Source organism: Anser cygnoides, chromosome 1 (assembly GCF_040182565.1).
Source record: "Anser cygnoides isolate HZ-2024a breed goose chromosome 1, Taihu_goose_T2T_genome, whole genome shotgun sequence".
Classification (NCBI taxonomy): Eukaryota; Metazoa; Chordata; class Aves; order Anseriformes; family Anatidae; genus Anser; species Anser cygnoides.
This window is the reverse complement of record NC_089873.1, coordinates 62,265,487-62,282,784: the sequence shown is the minus strand read 5'-3', so window position 1 is coordinate 62,282,784 and position 17,298 is coordinate 62,265,487. Positions and strand designations below refer to the sequence as shown.

The window sequence follows — 17,298 nt, the reverse complement described above, 5'->3', positions numbered from 1 at the left end:
CACAGGGATGCTGCCGAGCAATTTCTTCCTCCGTCCTTTTTACATTTAGTTTATTAAAACCAGCTAACGGGGATCTAAAACAGCAGCATCGTTTGTGATAACTTATTTGCGTTTTGCTATTTTATCTGGACTCAAAGTTGAAGCCTTCAGAAGGAAAAGCGGAATGCAAGCCCAAGGACTCACTGAAGGAAGGCATTACAAAGCCAACCTGTTGAGCACCAACACCTCTGCTTACAGCACGGCCATACCCCGTACCTCTCTGCGGGCCGGTGCGTGTAACCACGATGTCACCAGCACTTCCACACGCCCAACATCATTCTCCCTCTCCCCAAAACCCACCCTACCATCCTCGCCCTCCACCAAAACCAGAGGTGCTGGGGGAGAGTTTCTGGCTGCTCGCCTGCACCCAGCAGAGCCCTTTAGCTGCAGGCGAGCAGCCAGCACCTAATGCGATTTAAAATCTCCCCGGGCCCCGACCTCCCCCTGAAGCCGCCCCCAGGCCGGGGGCCGGCCGCTGTCGGAGCCGCACCCCCCTCAGCGGCCCTTACCGGTGCCTGCCGTGCAGCCAGCTCGCCCCCCAGCCCAGCAGGCCGGCCCCCAGCGCCGTCTTCTTCCAGTGGCTCCGCAGGGTCGCCAGCACCCTCCTGGCCCCGGCCATGCCGCCGGGGAAGCGGGCCCGGCCGCCGGGAAGCCGCGCTCAGCCCGCGGCCGCCGCCGCCCGGCTCGGCTGGAAACGGCTCCCCCGGCCCCGCGTTCCGCACGGCCCCGGCGGGGCCCCGAAGTCGCTTAAAAGCCCAGATCCCAAGAAAAAGCCTTTTCACGGCCCTGCCGCTGTCCCGCCGGGCGGCCCAAGGCCACCGCCAGGAGCCGGGGGAGCTCCCTGGCTACACCCACACAGGTGTCTCGCAGAATCACAGAATCATTAAGGTTGGAAGAGACCTCCAAGACCATCTGGTCCAACCATCCCCCTACCACCAGTGTCACCCACTAACCATGTCCCCAAGCACCACATCCAGCCTTTCCCTGAACACCCCCAGGGACGGTGACTCCACCACCTCCCTGGGCAATGCGTTCCAGTGCCTGACTGCTCTTTCTGAGAAGAAATGTCTACCGATTTCTAACCTAAATGTCCCCTGGTGCAACATCCAACATACAAAACAATCCCAGAAACTATTTCTAAAGGTCCAGACAGCTGTCCAGATGGCGTCTGGCCTAGGAAATGCCTGGGATTTGCTGTCTAAGCCCCAGCAAGTGGGTGCACCAGGAGAAACGTCTCCAGCCCCCCCGGAGGGCAGGCCCTGCTCGTGGGGATGCCATGCGGCCCCAGTGTCATGCAGGGCGAGGAGGGGACGTGACCAAGTGACAGGTCCCAGCTTCGCAAGGGGACAAGTGCTCGGACAGCCCAGGGGTGACAGCCCCGTCCAGCCTTCATGCCTGGCTTTGTCGGATGCCTGGAAGAGCACAAGCAGCCACAGAGATACATCAGGGAGGTGCTGAATGTGCTGATAAACAAAGAGATCCTCCCCGTCCTGTGAAAAACAAAAACTCAAAATGAATCGTTGACTAAATAAATGGTGTAAGGAAGCGCTCTGCTTTTGGAGAACACTGCCCTCCTTCCACCAGGGCTTATAGATTGGTGGTGACAAAGGCCCCGTCTGCACGGGACCAGCTGGTTGGGGCAATGAACTTAAGGCTGGGGAGAAAATTTGTCTCAGAATGCTTTTTTTCCCTCTAGCAAAATGCCATCTTCATCAACATCCAAACATTTACAAAAATATTAGGGTCAATAAAATTATTTTTATGTAAAAAACTTCCCCAAATCTTTCTCCTTCATGATGTCTGGTTGGGATGTGGGTAGTAACACATGAGGGCTGATGGAGGCCGCATGTGGGACTCTGGATACGCAAAAGTCTGCTCTGAAAGAGTCACGTTGATGCAGAAGAGAGTCCAGGAGCCACTCTGTTGTTAGTGATGAGGAAAGCAGATTAAAACTTGCAGGTTGGTTTCTCTTCTGTAGGTTTTGTGTGTGTGTTGTTTGTTTGTTTCCATCATTTTGTCTAGTGGAAGATTTGGGATTTGTTTTTCTAAGAAAATCATTAAAAGATCAGTTCCTGATGAATATTTCAGGCACATCCCTGTCCAGTAGACATTGCGTCCCACTGAAATATTCCAGGTTCATCTGTCCAGCGCATCTCAGCACAGACACTTGATGTGCTGCTGAATGTTCCAGGTGGTGTAGAGTGATTAAATGTCCTACTTTTTTTTTTTTGGGGGGGGTGTCCCACTTTTTGTAAGGGTTCAGGTGGTGTGGCCAACTGCTAACAGCAACAATAGGAACAGATACTAGTACTCTCATCCTACTTTCCTTAGCTTACGAAAATATAAAGATTGTTTGCTGATAAATACTTTTCAAATTCGTAATTCTTATGAGCTGCCACAAATAATTTACAAAGATCTGTAACTTCCTATTTCACAACCAAGTCTACTGAATATAGTTATGTTTATTAACAACGCTTCCAAAACAACCTTGAATTTTTAAAATAAAGCCTTTTTAGTATGCCAGTACATGTTCAGAGAAGTCAGAATAATGCTGAAATATGTGAAGGGCCTGACTATCTCTAAGATGGCTGAATGGTAATTTTCCTGAGTTCATATGCATGAAAACACATTTGAGTTAATATAAATGAGACATTTTAGCTTGAATAATAGTTGTCTTTCCACATCGCTAGCAAAGGGTCTTGACCCTGCTCTAAGCAGCAGGGTTGGGCTGGACGAGCTCCAAAGGTCCCTTTTCCCACCTCAGCCATTCTGGGACGCCATCTGAGAATTTGGCCTGGGAAATTTGAGATGGTGCTTTTCAAAGACAACTGCCCTTAGAAGAAACACTGCAGAGAGCAATGACAGATTGTGCGCTTATCTCATTACCTGGCTTTACTTAGGATGCAGTGTCCATTCCGAAAGCCCTCCTGGCAAACATGTCCTAGTTTTTGGCTGTGGCAGGCTGATCACCCTCAAGGTAGATCACACCTGCTGTGCTGCCGCATGTACCAGGTAGTTCCTTTTTAGCTCTCCCAGCTTTTTGCATGTCAAATCAATAGAAGTAGGTATTAGAGTACGTGCAATGAAAAATGAGAGGATAAAGGTCTGTTTTTGAGCATCCTCCACTTTATATGCTGTAGTCATTTTTTGGCCAAGTAAAATGCCTGCTGCCTTTTTCAGAAAACTGTTTGGAGGAGGCTGAAATGTGTGTTTAATTTTTCTTTGATTGCTAGATGGTTTGTGTAAAAAGAAGTCAGTGTTTGAAAAGCTGCCCCACAGCTGTGATACTTGACTTGGGATGTGTCACCTGAAATCACCACACAAGTTGTTTGTGAAGACCGGTGGTGTACCTCAACCCAATTACTCGTATCTGACCCATTTTTAAGAGCATTTTTTTATCATTCCATCTGTACCATCAATGTCAAGTCTGTTAGCAGAAGAAGCTTCAGATACATGACCGTGCGTCAGGGACATACTTGTTTGTAACTTCAGTAAAGTCATGTGCTTGACCAGCTGAGCTCCCTTCTTAGCTAGAGAATACGGCAGAAACAGTAGGGAGTTGGTTTTTTGTTTGTTTGCTTGTTTTTTCTTTCTTTCTGCTGCTTAGCAATGCCCTACAAGCATATGTACATAAGTATTGTCAAGGACAGAGAATGATTTAGTCTTCTTTTCTGTGCAGCACAATCCATCCTTAAATCCTCACCTCAGCTAACTCATCTCTGTTGGTGTTTTTCTGTCATGGTTGTTCCTCTGGGAATAGGACTGAAGTTACTGATTTCATCACTCGGTACGTAGTTTTGAGTGGAACCTTCCAAAAAATCTAAGGAAGTTGGGAACAGAAGTCCTGTTCCCAGCCACCACTTGGTACCACTGGGGATTTATTCAAAGTCATGGCCTGAAAGCTAATTCTAGCCACGTAGTCTGTACGTAATCCCCATACGGCTGAGTTGGATGACCCCCATCACACATCTCCAGTAGCTTCTGCAACAGCACCCTACAAGGTCAGAGGGGAGTTTCTTTGCATGGTGGTAACATGAAAGATTTGTGCCTGTGTTTACACACAGGCACAAAATAGAAAAATAAAAAAAAGAAAGGGACACCCCCAGTCCAGTGTAGCTGAAGGGCTTGAGACCCTTTTGGCTGCTGGTTATTCTGGTGTGTGTGACTCAGCTGAGGATGGGCTGAGGGTATCAGAGAGCAGGGCTGGAAACAACATCTCCTGCCACAGTGATGATCCTGTCTTCAGGTGCTTCCTTACAGGTAGAACACAAATAATCGTTTGCATCGCAGAGACTGCATTTGTTGCTCTGTAGGAAGTGTATGTTTGCCACAGCAATAAGTCTGTGTTCCTGCCAGACCGAGGCAACATTGCTTCTGGTTGTGGTCTGCCTTCCCATCTCCCTTTTTACACATTTTTAATATCGCTATGGCCAGAGTGACATGGGGAGAGCATCTGCTTTTGGCACAGAAACTTCAAGCTTTTGTGCCACTGATGAGAAAATCCCAAACACCTCTGGCCCAGCAAGGGAGATTATAATTTGCTTCACTTTAATTCTGCAACACGTGAACACCAAGCATGATTTACGGAGGGGAAGAGCCCTTTTCCTCAGTCCCACAGGGTGTCTCTCCAGATCTGCCTGAGAGATGGGAGCTCCAGGCTCGCAGGTGCATACACCAACTTTTCTCTCCCAACAAGCCATGGGCACAGGCTGAGCTGCAGAAAGAGAGCTCTTTCTCTCCCTGTCCAAGGGTTCCCATGCTAGCTGAAGTCTCTGGTGGGTGTCCCAGTCAATGCTTCTTTACTCATGTTCTCCAGCTTGTGTGTCCAGCGCTGGAAGCCATGCTTCACCCCACGTCCCTGGTCCCTCTCCATTCCACCACTGGTCGCGGTTCTGTGTAAGTGCAGGGAGTATTGCAGCCACTGAAGCTTATCAGAGGAACTTCCTATCTGCGAGGGCAGAAAAAGTTCATGATGGATTTTCTTGCCCTCATTTCCAGCTCTGCCTGAAGGTGAAAGCCCCCAAGGCAATCATGTCTGCAGCCAGCGCCCGCTCCACTGGCGTGGAGAAAGATCTGAATTACACTGGCAGGGTTTGTGGTTGAGTAACTCAGAGAAACTGCACGAGAATAATCCGATCGGTAAGCAGAACACGGTATGAGCTTCACCCTCCCTAGGTCAAAATCCAGGAGCGTGCCTAGCATACTTCTACAGCACAAAACACTGCCTTTGCACCCTGTCTTTTCTTCCCATGGCTGGACTATTACACAGAAATATTCCCCGATTCTCAGGGTTTTTTAACCTATTTTTCCAAGGGAATGAATGGAGATATTCACAGCTTTTGAGCAGCCACAGAAACCCATTAAGTTTCTCTGTGCCAATCCTGTCAGGAGGCTGTTCCTTTAGCAGAGACACATTTCAGGACGCTCTGCATTTACTCCCAACCTATTTGGACTCAGTAAATGCAGGTGCCGCTGAGGCATTAGGGTGAGCAGCTCTGGGCTCTAAGCTTTAAATGTAGCTGGGCAACAGACAAAAATGCCTATAGGCTTGTGGTCTCAGAGCTGGCCAAAGGTATTAATTCATCCCCAGCACCATTTGGCTCTTCCTCAGGTCTGCTTTGAATGAAGGAACAAGGACAGTCCTCTGGTCTGGGATTGATCCATTCACCCAGCAGCACAAAACCATGCACAGAAATATCCGTAGCAACTCCTGTGTCTGCTCTACTATTCACTTTCACTGCAGGTCTCGGCGAGGGCTACACCAAGGACATCACTTGTACCACTTGTGCAGGTTCCTGCTCTTTAGGCAGTCCCACTGACCTGGGCTAAGGTCACTCATCTCAGAGCTGGCGTTGCTACCGCGTTGCTGCTACATATTAAAGGACACAGAAAGCAGCAAATGCAGGGAGGGAGAGAGAGAGACCATGTGCACAGTGTGGAAGTGCTCGTGGGACGTGCATGCCTCTGTAAGCAGCATCCATTTGGAAGAAGGGTAGCTGGCACCCAGCACGCTGGTAACATCTAGCCTCTCCCAGGCGTAAATCCATGGACAGGTGTTGTCACTGTCACCAGCAGAACCTCAGAGTGGGTGGTTTACAGACATGAGAATCTCACAGGTATTTTGCTTCCAGCAAAGAGTAATGCTCATTGCTTAATAAAAGTAATAAGTAAATAAATGTGTATTCTCTCCACTTGACCCTGTTGTACAGCTGGATGAGAGAGGGTAGGAAATTAAGGCTTCCACACTGTTTACTGATTGTTATGTACTACTTACCTATGGTTACGTGAAGATATCACCTACCTGTTCTGTCCTATATCACCTAATCACCACTGTTATATACCATTCTGGTTGCGTCCTATAGCCAGATGATGCTATATGCAGAAAAATCTCCCGAAAACTACAAATACATCTGTAGCAATGATTCATTTACTGAAGCAGTGACATCCTAATCTATGGACCAGATGGAATGGGGCCTTGGGCAATTGTAATCAAAGAGCAGCAGCCAGATTTAGAAGGAAGGAGAGATTCCCAGTTGGTTTCCTATTAAATATTTCTATTTTCATTTTGTTTTGACTCAGTTGTGCGCATCACCATGGCCCACTGCACACATCTGGCTGACATCTTAGATCGCATACCCAGCACATTGCTGCGTTTGCTAAAAGTTTCACTTCTTCCAAAGTCAGTGCCAGTGCTCTGTGACAGCATGCTGTTTTATCCTTGTCCTTAGGCAGAGATGGGGGACAGCAGGATCAGTCGCAGTCGAAGGCGGGATGAGAAAATCCATCACTGTAAGTGCCACTCCCGTTCTTCTTCACCAGCAAGATATCTTTGCCACTGTAGGAGCTGGAAGATTAATTTGGCTTGGATTCTGGAGCACAAAATATGGCCACTTAGGAAAAGCGTAATCCTGCTGCATTACTGTAGATTGGTCTAGTTCAGCCTCTGCCAAAAGATAGATCCTGCATCTAACACTGATAGTGATCTCTGTTTATAACCTGGACATTTCGTCAGTCTATGAAGTAGAGTTCTTACTGTTCTCAGGTGCTGGTAATGCATACCTGTAGTTTGAGTTTTTTTTTTCTTCTTCTTTAAATTAGTCAAAAGTTAAAATTTAAATTAGAAGAAAATCTGATATCTTGCTTTTTCATTATCTCATATCTTCCAATTATCTCAAAGGTCATCTTTTCACTCTTTCCATTAGAAAATTTGCTGGAGTTACAGATCTGTCTATCCTATCATATGTACTGTTTCCTTAGGTTTTGGAAGGCATCTGAGAGTTCTTCTAAAGATATTCTCTGTATAAACTCTGTACATTTTCAGCAACTGTATGTCAGCAAGCTGCATAACAAGTTTGTGTTTTGTACAGCTTTACATTGCATTTATCTTCCAGAAAGTTGCTAAGTGATAGGTTTTAAAAATAGTTGTTGTTATTCTCATGTTGTTAATTTATGTGCTAATTATAACAGACACTGGTTTTGAATTGCATGGCATTCCTTTCATTACATATAGTGTCTTTTCTTTGAATTCATATCACATTGTGATCTGGTGTCATTTGAAAGGCTGACTTTGCTTTTCCTGCTGTGTAGAGATTCTTTTCACTTAATACGTTGCTTTCAGGATCTATGGTAAGCTGATGTCGGGGGCAATGTAAAACTCTGGGACTTGACTAGGCTAGATTAGAACAGACTTGTATTTTACATTAAATGAAAGCAGTTTGAGCCACAGTTACTAGTCCTTCCAAATGCTCAGGCGTTGCTGACTCCATTTGTATGACATCTTTGCTTGCTTTGATTTCTTGCTTTCCCGTTTTAAGAACAGATGGGAAAAGTAATTTAAGTACTGAACACCATAAGGTACCTAGAGTAAAGTAAATTAAGGAAATACCACGAGTGAAAGAATAAAGCAGTTAAACCACTAACAGAAGATTTACAATTAAGAATTAACAGAGAATATAAACTTTGCCAAGTGACAGAAATCACCTGGTCCAGGGTTAATGCTGCAGAGCATGGACAGGGCTCTGACATCACAGGCATATGGAGAAACCCAAGTCATCACAGAAGAGAGGAGACTGGAGAAGTCAGACATGCAAAATCAGCATATGGAGTTACACACAGTAACAGGTAACATAAACTGGGATAATGTCCACTATGTGACCAAAGACGCAAGGAGTACACTGGATTGCATTGCTTTAAAAAATGTGTGAATGCAAAAAGAAGGAATATACAGGATGGGTAAAGAAAGAAAAAAAAAGGACAGCACAATTTGCTTAGGTGAACATTATATAGCAAAAATGTACAATGCAGCAGCCAAAGATGAAATCGTCTAGCTGGAAGTAAATAGGATGCTTTAACTGTTATACAGAAGCAAATGTGTTGCCAGAAATACTTTTAGAAACTCTTGTAGCAGAATTACACATAGCACAAGGCATAGAGGGAAAACTGAATGGACAGTGCAAAGCTTATTAAGCATAAAGAGGTATGTGAACAAGACTTGAAAATAAACGGGAAATATATTGGAAAAGGCAGAATTTCCACTAGTTCGCAGGAAAAATCTCATCTGTATACAGAATAGGCCTGGAAGTGTACCCCTTCCCTTAGCCTCATGCTACCATCTCCTCCCTGCAATCCTTGTTTTGGTGAAAAAGAAGCTAAATCAGAAGCTAAATTTTGATGCTAAATCAGAGGTGAAGGGGGGATCTTAACAGGGTCATTGGCCAGAGGAGCATAGAAACAGGTACTGCCCCGTTCCTTGTTGTAGGGACAAAGAATGGTATCTCCTAGTACCAGAACTGTCAGCACAAAGCTAAGCAAACAAAACTGAAAATTCTAGATAAATGGAAATACCATGTGAATAAATGGCATTAACACAGAAGTCAGCGAGTAGATGGTGAGTAGACAGAGGAGGGTCTGCCCACAGAGACATGGAAAATGTATAAAGTCTAACCGCTTGCAGCAAGTGCCTGGAGCACTGCTGCATGGTGATGCTTAATGGATGGGCATTGCCAATATTAATCCGGGGCCTGAGAAACTGGAGGGGTTGGTTAGGGGACTCTACTCCAATGATTCAAAGCACAAGAGCTAAATTATGCACCTATGTCTCCAAGGACACTATTAGTGGTGTTGCAAAGCTATGCTCAAAGCTGCAGAACAATGACTTCTGTGCCACGGACGCCGATGAAACTTGATGTCAGCATGTTCTAGTAAATAAAGAGATTTTGGCTTTAATTCACAGAAAACAGTGTTTCCTGAAATTGGCCATGTAACACTCGCTGAGATGGTGAAGCCAGTTCCTCCTGGGAAAGCACATTTGCTTTACTGTCTGCAGGTAAATGCTCCACTGGCAGACATCTGGGGGGCCCAGACCCATTCCCAGCTACCTCCGTGTAAATGCAGTAGGTGCAGCTTGGAATTAGTTTTTTGTGCAATGACCTGACTTAGAAAAACAGCCAACCAAACGTTTCTGCCTACTTTGGACACAATAAAGACTGTGACTGCCTGAGATACAGCTGAGGGTGAGAGGATGGAGAAAGTAAGTAACATTATTAGCACAATTCCCATTAAAAAATATGTGGAAACATATTAGTTAGGAACAAAATGGACATGTGAAAGTCCTCCAGGGACTGAAAAGTCTCATCAAAGGGCCAGGAAAATCTTCCACAGCCCATTAAAGGCACTGACACAGCCGGTAAAACTCACCATGTATACACAGGCGATTTAGGTGGTTTGTTTGGATGGCAGCAGACATGCCAGAGTCCTTTGCATATCCTTTGTGTGGATATCCTGAATAACCTTCAGATATCCTGGATAACCTTTGTGTTGCATATCCTGTTGTGTGGTTGTATAGTCCTTTGTGTGGATGTACATGGGTTGCCATCACTTTACGAACACAGTGGGACACAAGCAGCTTGTGTATTCACTTGAGATTGTCACGTCCAGCACACGATGTGGTACGTGATCTTCTCCAAGTCCAATAGAGCAGAGGAGAAGGGGGCAATGAGTGAGATGTTTCCCCAAGAGGGGTGGGCAACCACTGGATCTGTGGGTTCATGGCCACACAACAGCATGTCCCCAGTCAGCGCCACAGAGCCACGCAGCATGTGGAAGGCTCCTTGCACTAACGCTGGTCCTGAAATTCCACTGAGGATTGATTTAGAATGGAGGATAAGGTCTAAAATCTATGACTTTGTTAGTGAGCATCCCTGCCACTGTTGTGCTGTCAGGCTTTTGTCGCTGGTACACACGGATGATGGGAGCTGGACAAAGCATGGAACAGAGCTCTCAAAAGCCAGTGGCTCTCTGAGTGCCCTGTTCGATCGCTTGGGCTTGTCAAAACCTCACAGTTCACACCGAAACCGAAACCGGTGGCACAGCTCCAGCAAATATATCAGGTTGTCTGAGCTCAGCTGAGTCCTGCCTCGCAAGCAGATGAGGGAACCTCGACCAAGCATCAGTCACCAGGTAGTTCACTGTAATGAAATGTATATCCTGGTGATTTGGGAATAATTGTGTCTTAGGCTAATAACCACCAGTATCTTCCTTCACCAAGTTTATTTAATCCACGACATAGTTACTGTGTCTTAAACAGAAATCACCCTCAAGATATCATCTAATTATCTTCTCAGCATTCTGCAAATCTGCTTCGTATTACCAATAATCTTATTACTACAACTGCAACACTCATTAAGCAAACAGAGGACAATAAAAACATATACAAAAGTAGCAATCAAATTGCACTGAAATCTCACAATGAGTGATGGATAATTTTGGAGCAGATTGTTCTCATAGATTATTTCCCAAGAAAGGTTTAAATAGCCCAAGAAAATCCTATTTCAATTACAGGGCTCTCTTCTAGAGTCTGGCCATTTTATGTGACTCGATGACCACCAAAAGGCGCAGCTAGGCTCAGAAGTGGTTGCAGAGCCCACCCCATGCGAGTGACCCACACACCATTCCCTAACCAGGCTGGCCACAGAGGGTGCCGGAGACACGATGAAGATGAACTCTGTGACAGTGAGCCAACATTTCGTAGGTTCATCACCCGCTTCTAGGTGGTGTCCTGGATGGTCTTGTCTGGGACTGGGAAGCCGTCACTTTGTTCTTGACAGGCAGCGGCTCCTGATCCTGCACTGAGCAAAGCAAAACCACAGAGGAGTTCTGAGCCATCCACGTTTAAATTATCTGAGGCCTGATCCTCAGCTCCTGGAAGTAGATGGAAATACATTCACGAAGAGCAGACAGGCAGATTTTCAAGCTGTTATTGCCTATCATCCGCGCCTGGTTATATTTAGCTGTTGCACCTGCACGGAGCCACTTGAACATGTATCAAAACAATTCCCATTCCCAGCTTTGATCCACACTGTCTGGTCCAACAACAGACCATCATTTGTCTCACTGGTAAAATAAATGCTGACAAATTTGAGTGTTTTTGTTGTTGTTGTTTGTTTGTTTGTTTTTGTTTTTCAGCAGCAAATGCACAGAAATATATTTGGAACATTTTACGGGTACATTGCACACCTGATGGAAACATTTATGACTTTTTCTTCCCCGGGTATATCAAAAATATCCTCATCCAACTTGACTATTTTTATCAATTCCACTCCTAAATATAATGTTCATTTTGGCACTGAATTTTTTTCCTGAGTATCACAGATGAGTCCATGAACTCTTTGCTACTCTCAGCCAAATGGCTAAAAAAGAAATCCACCCATTGAAGTAAAGTAGGTCCCATTAAACGAATGGGGAAATAGTAAGTTATGTGCGTGTGTGTGCAAATTACTGCATGGGAGAGAGCCAAGGCAGAGAGAAGTGCCTGCATTTAGTTTGGACTCTGGAGAGGTTACCAGTCATTGCCTTTTTGTGCTGGCCCAGCAACTTTCTACTTTTTATTCATCCAAATAGTCGAAATCCCTTTCTGTTTTAATATGCAAGTTTGCATTTAACTCATTAATTCAGTATTTCTACTGCAAATATAATAGAAATATAGAGGTGCACAGTTACGTTTTTCAGTAAAGTGGGCAAAAGGGCAAAAAAGCAGGTTTTGTTTTGTTTTGTTTTGTTTTGTTTTTAGAAATACTGAACTCTCCCTAATCCATAAAGAAAGAATAAAATGGGAAGTTGGAGGATAATATCCTACCCCTGCTGGCATAAGTGCTTGTAAGTCTCTTGTCCCTTTCCCATTTGTGTTATGTGACCCACCTCTTTGGGCTACACTTGCTTAAATCCATTTTCCTGTGGAGAAATGCACCACAAGTGATGTTTGAAGCCACATTCAGGAGAAATGAGGGGGGTCCCAGGACACTGGGGCTCCCACCTGTGTTGTTAGATAGCAGGGCAAGTCTTCCAGTGCATGAGGAGCAACAAGAGGTCAGAGCTTGCCCCATGAACCACGTTCTGCACTGTGCATTTCTAATATTTGTTCTGCTGTCATGTTGCCTGGGCTCAGTCAGGAGACACAAAAAAAAAAAAAAGAAAACAAAAAATGCAAATAAAATTAAAAACAACAACAACAACGACAACAAAAACAACAGTGCTCCTGCTTTAGTGCTTGCTGTGTGATTAGGAGCGATCTGCCAGCCTGGCTCCCCAGGGCTTACAGGAAATCTCTTTCTAGCCCACCTTCCTCACAGCTGCAGGGAGACAAAGGGGCAAAGAAATACCTTGCAACCTCTTGGTATGGTTTTCAGGTTTAGAAATGACCCATGAGATACTGGAATTTAGTAATGTGGTTCCTCCAGCCAGCCTCTTGGTGGGGTGGAAGCTGAACAGCAGACCATCAGGAGCAGGGTTTGCCCTCAACCTCTTCTGATCTGTACGAGCAGAAGGCGAACATTTTCCGAGCTGGCAGGAGTGAATGTGACAGCAAAGGAGAAATGAGATGGGAAAGAGGATAAAGGACTGCACACAGAGGTGACACCCATGAGGGTAAAGCTTGCTAGCTGAGGCCTTCGTTTGTTGCAACAGCATGCACTATTTGTGACTGGATGCAGAGAGCAGGGAGGCAATAAAAGGCTTTGTATTTAAGGTTCCGACACTTCAGGAGAAAATGAGAAGAAGAGAGGTGCTAAAAGAGAAATATGTGGCTTTTCATTTTTGCGTCCTCTCTCATCTTCCTTGAATTTTATGGCACGAACTCGCTCAGTTTAAGCACCTGCCAGCAAAGGTTTGACCAAGAGCCAGTCCCCAGGGATGGTGGGCAAACCGCCAAGCCAGGCATGAATAGATGCATTGGTGCTGCCTGGGGGTGCGGGGCTGCTCCCCAGCTCCTCAGGCAACTCAGGCAGCGAACCTGGCGTACACCCTCCTGCACAGCCTGGGCCCAGCCTCTGGGCCACAGAAACACGCTCAGCGTTCACAAATCGATAAACATGTTGCTGATAAACGTGCGGCTCAAGTCTGGCTCGGCCAGGCGGCTCTCGTTGCCCTCCCTGGCAGGCTGCAGGTGAGGCCTCAGCCCTGGAGCAAGGCCTCCAGGCACGGCAGAGGCCAGCAGGCCGAGCCGACACAAGGCACCTGTGGGGAGAAGGGCAAGGGCAGCTGAAAGGTGACAGAGGTGCCACCCAGGACACAGAGCTGCCACCACCTGTGTCTGCCGACTTGGCTGGGCCTCGTGGGAGGATGTGCATCTTGTGGAAAGAAGCTGGGCTTAGAACATATATTTTTAGCCAGGTTTCCTAAGGAAACGAAGAGTCTGTCACTTCTCGTCTGCCCATCTGTCCCCGCCAACCTTTGAATCTGCCGGCTACTTGCAAGCAAATCTGATGGAGCGTTAGAAGTCTGGAAATCACGTGGATTTCTAATCGTGAAAATGGGTAGCTGGGAAGAGCTGGGAAATGGCAGGCGAATACCCCTCTGACAGAGGGACAGACGGGAGGACTCAGTGGTCACCCCTCCTGTTTGGAAGCTCCTCTCCAGCCTCTGCACATGGTGTTTCCTGCCACAAGCACACTGGTGGAGAACTCCCACAGGGAACGTGCTCGGCTAACTGAAGCAGAAGCTGTGGCCTGTCAGAGACATCCAGTGTGAAGCTGAAATACCTGCGCTTTGTTCAATGCACAGAACAACTTGCTTCATTCGCAGCCCCCGTTTCTCTGACAAGTGCTCAGGAAGCTTGTAAGAAAACACGACAGACAAGGAGGAAATCTGCCTTGCTGTGAAGATGGAAGCACTTTACCTACCAACTCAGGGCTTGTGTGTGCCTGCATGTGTACATGTGTGAGCACTCACTTAAAGCTTACTTAACTATCAGAAGGCATTGACATGCTTAGCAGCTTGCTGTGCATAGTGGTTTCAGAAGGATATGGCCAACTCCACATGCCTGCTCTTGCTATAAAGGGTTTGCCTGTGTGGTTTATTCCCTTCTCTCACCCTTTGGCTGTCTCTGCTTTTCCAAATGGCACACTCCTTAAGGCAGGGTCTCTCTCCATGTCTGTATGATGAGTTCCTGGCATGCATTTTGAGCATTGCTGTGAACGGTTAGTAAAAGCCAAGGCAAGATCCCTGGTGCCTCCACTTCTGTACAATGCCGCCCGTAATACCACCTCACCTTTGACTGAGAGGGTTGTCTGTGGGGAGATGGAGGGGTGGATGATGTCCTCAAGCTTAGCCGCAGTCTGTGATGTCTCTCTGAGTGTATTCACTGGCTGAACACATCTCCTGCCGCTGGGCATGCCCTTGGGCCGCCAGCTCATCCCCAGGTGCAGCGCTGAGCTCTTCCAGAGGACTTTGCTGTCACAGGGCTGCTGGCTTCACTCTGCACAGCCAGCTGCCATTGAGGGCCTTGCTGCCAGGGACGGCCACTTCGAACTGCAGAACTGAGAAGACCAGGGGGTGATCTGAGAACGGGAAGAAATACCAGGGAGTGAAGCAATCAAGGGGAAAGAGTGTTTTTTATAAGGAAGCAGCCTTTGTAAGTCCACAGCAGTCACGGGGCAGTTCAGGCATGCTGGGGACTGGCACACCAGTTTGCTTGGGGTGGGATCACAGGCTGACAACATCACAGCTGAGCTGGTGCAGCTCTTCCACTTCCATTCGATGGAAATGAACAAAACCGTGCTCCCTCTGGGCAGGGAGGGAGGGCGAATTTTAGCAAATGTGGCTTGTTAGGTGGTCTGGTTTTGGTCTCTGCAGGAAAAGAGTTCAGCCTTGACTCTTTAGAGGGCCCCTGGGGAAGAGCTTGATAATGTAATGGGATAATGAGTGTCGAGCTATAAAAGCATTTCATTACCAGCATCCTCACCCCATGCTGCCCCAGTCTGTTGCAGTTATTGTGTGCTCCTGACAAGAAAGGTCACCGTGAGATCATTTTGCCTCTGAAATGGAGCAGCTGCATTTCAGCAAGACAGTCCTTGCTCCTGCCTGGGCACAAAGCATTAGCAGGCACCCCAAAGCCATGCGGATGCTGTGCTTTGGGGTGCTGCTTAGGGGCAGAGTGAGGGCATTCACTGCTTTGAAGGACTTTGGTTGTTGTCTCTTGTCCCTGCCAAGGCCCTGCTGCATGGCAGAGGGGTAGACATCTCTCTCCTAGACCTACTTTTCAAAATATTCATTACTTTTCCTTCTAAGCCAATAGTTGCTTCCTGTCACGACCAGGTGGTATAGACAGCGGTACCTTTGTTTGGAGGTGATGGTGCTAATTCAGAGCCAGAGTTCAACCATGAGGGACTGAAGCTCCTGCTGCACATCCCAGACTGTGGGCTGGGGAGCGCAGGTGCCTGTGCAGTCAGGAGGCAGCATCCCTGTATGGCAGCCTCAGCCCCTGCATTCCTGATGGAGACAGCTTACCAAGGGCACAGCAAGGCCCCACTCACTCACAGGCAACTTGTGTGAGGCTGGAAGAGTTATTTAAATCCCTGTACCCTTTCCTCAACAGTGAACTACAGCTAATGATCCTTCCCTTCTTTTCATCTCTATCTGCTTTGCCTACAAGGATCGCAGGCTCCTGCGCAGCCCAGGAGGGTTAAAATTCAGCCTTCACATGACTACTGCAAATCTGGTGTCTTTCTTACGCATATATCTTTCCAGAAGCCAGACGTTTCCACAATGGCGTCTCCGGCTAATCCTTCAAGGTGCAGCCGGCTCCTTCCTCTCACGTTCTTCTTCCCCCTCCCCAAAAAGCGCCGAGCAGCTGAGCCCTGAACCCTTGCGGAGACATTGACAGAGCTTTCCCTGCCATGGCTGCTGCAGAAGGGGGCACCTGGTTTCCCCCTGGCCGCAAGGGCAGCACTGCAGGCTTCCATTTTTAGCACTAAAGAATCACATTGCTTCTGCTGGTGGCAGAGAGTGAAGACCTGAGCAGCCCCAGTCACTGGTGTTTGCTTCTGGCCAGGGAGGTTTCACTGAGTCGATGTGTTTAAACTGCAGCTGTGCCTGGCAGCACCTGCAGGGCTAGGCAAAGAGAGGAAACTTTTAAACAAAGGGGTTTAATCCTGCGCAATGCTGACAATGCTGACCGCTGCACAGCCTTCACTCTCTTTGTTTGCTTTGTGGGTTTGCCATTTCTGCATCCACTGACTGGCTCTTTCCCCTCGCTGCTCTGTTCATCCCCACAGGATTTATGCCCAGGAGCAGGCAGGTGGTGAGAGCTGACTCTACAAGTGATTTCTCTTAAAACATGGCAAAAACAGGTGCATCATACAAGTTCTGAGTTCAGTCCATCGCCACGGCTGTTGAACTCATTTCTCACTTCCCCAGCCACTAATAGGAAAAGTCTGAGAGATTCATGCCAGTACCAGTTAGATTTTTGACTGAAGCTTCCCTTTTATGCTCCTCAATTTGTGTCCTTCACTCAGTTCCTCACTGCAGTTGATATTTGTGACAGTACCTCCCTGGTGGTGGGAAGGACTCCATCCTACAAAATGCAGGATATTGTTTTTTGTCACTACCACCCCAAGTCTCTTGCTAAAAGCCATTCAGCTCAGGAAGAACTATCAGCTAGAAAAGCATGCCACCTGGCAGGATGCTTTAGGTACATCCTTATATTTGGCTGTCAGGTCAAAACACCCAACATATAATTTCAATATTTAATACTGTATCCAACAAAATAAACACATATTAAAAATCTCTTGTCTGCACTTTTTGGTAATAGTTTAGTTTTAGGTTTATTAATTTAAAACTCATCGTTTAAAAAATTAAAAAGTTGTACTTTTCCATTTGATCTATTCTTCTGCTTTCCCTCTGCTATGATATTTGAAAGTATTTTTGTCCATTTTTTATCTGGGATAGTTATACACCTTTACATGCTATGAATAACCTGACCTTTGG

At 46.7% G+C, this 17,298-nt stretch overlaps 2 protein-coding genes across 4 annotated transcripts in view; both read right to left on the bottom strand.

Moving 5' to 3' along the window:
* Positions 1 to 724, bottom strand: part of AGK (acylglycerol kinase) — a 31,467-nt gene extending 30,743 nt beyond the window's left edge. The window contains exon 1 of the mRNA XM_048058513.2: positions 549 to 724. Within this exon, the coding sequence (XP_047914470.1) occupies positions 549 to 658 (110 nt within the window). The 5' untranslated portion in view covers positions 659 to 724. The remainder of the gene's footprint in view (positions 1 to 548) is intronic.
* Positions 725 to 9,796: 9,072 nt separating this feature from the next.
* TMEM178B (transmembrane protein 178B) overlaps positions 9,797 to 17,298 on the bottom strand; it is a 230,623-nt gene continuing 223,121 nt past the window's right edge. The window contains exons 4-5 of one of the 3 annotated variants that reach the window (XR_010831914.1): positions 14,582 to 14,870; positions 9,797 to 11,238 (exon numbers count right to left, since the gene is read on the bottom strand). Coding sequence is in view for 2 of the 3 variants with exons in the window: in XM_066998206.1 (XP_066854307.1) it covers positions 14,767 to 14,870 (104 nt within the window). In the remaining variant the exon portion in view is untranslated. Of the gene's footprint in view, positions 11,239 to 13,919; positions 14,871 to 17,298 lie in introns of those variants that run through there. The other 2 variants (XM_066998206.1, XM_066998215.1) reach the window with 2 other exon arrangements.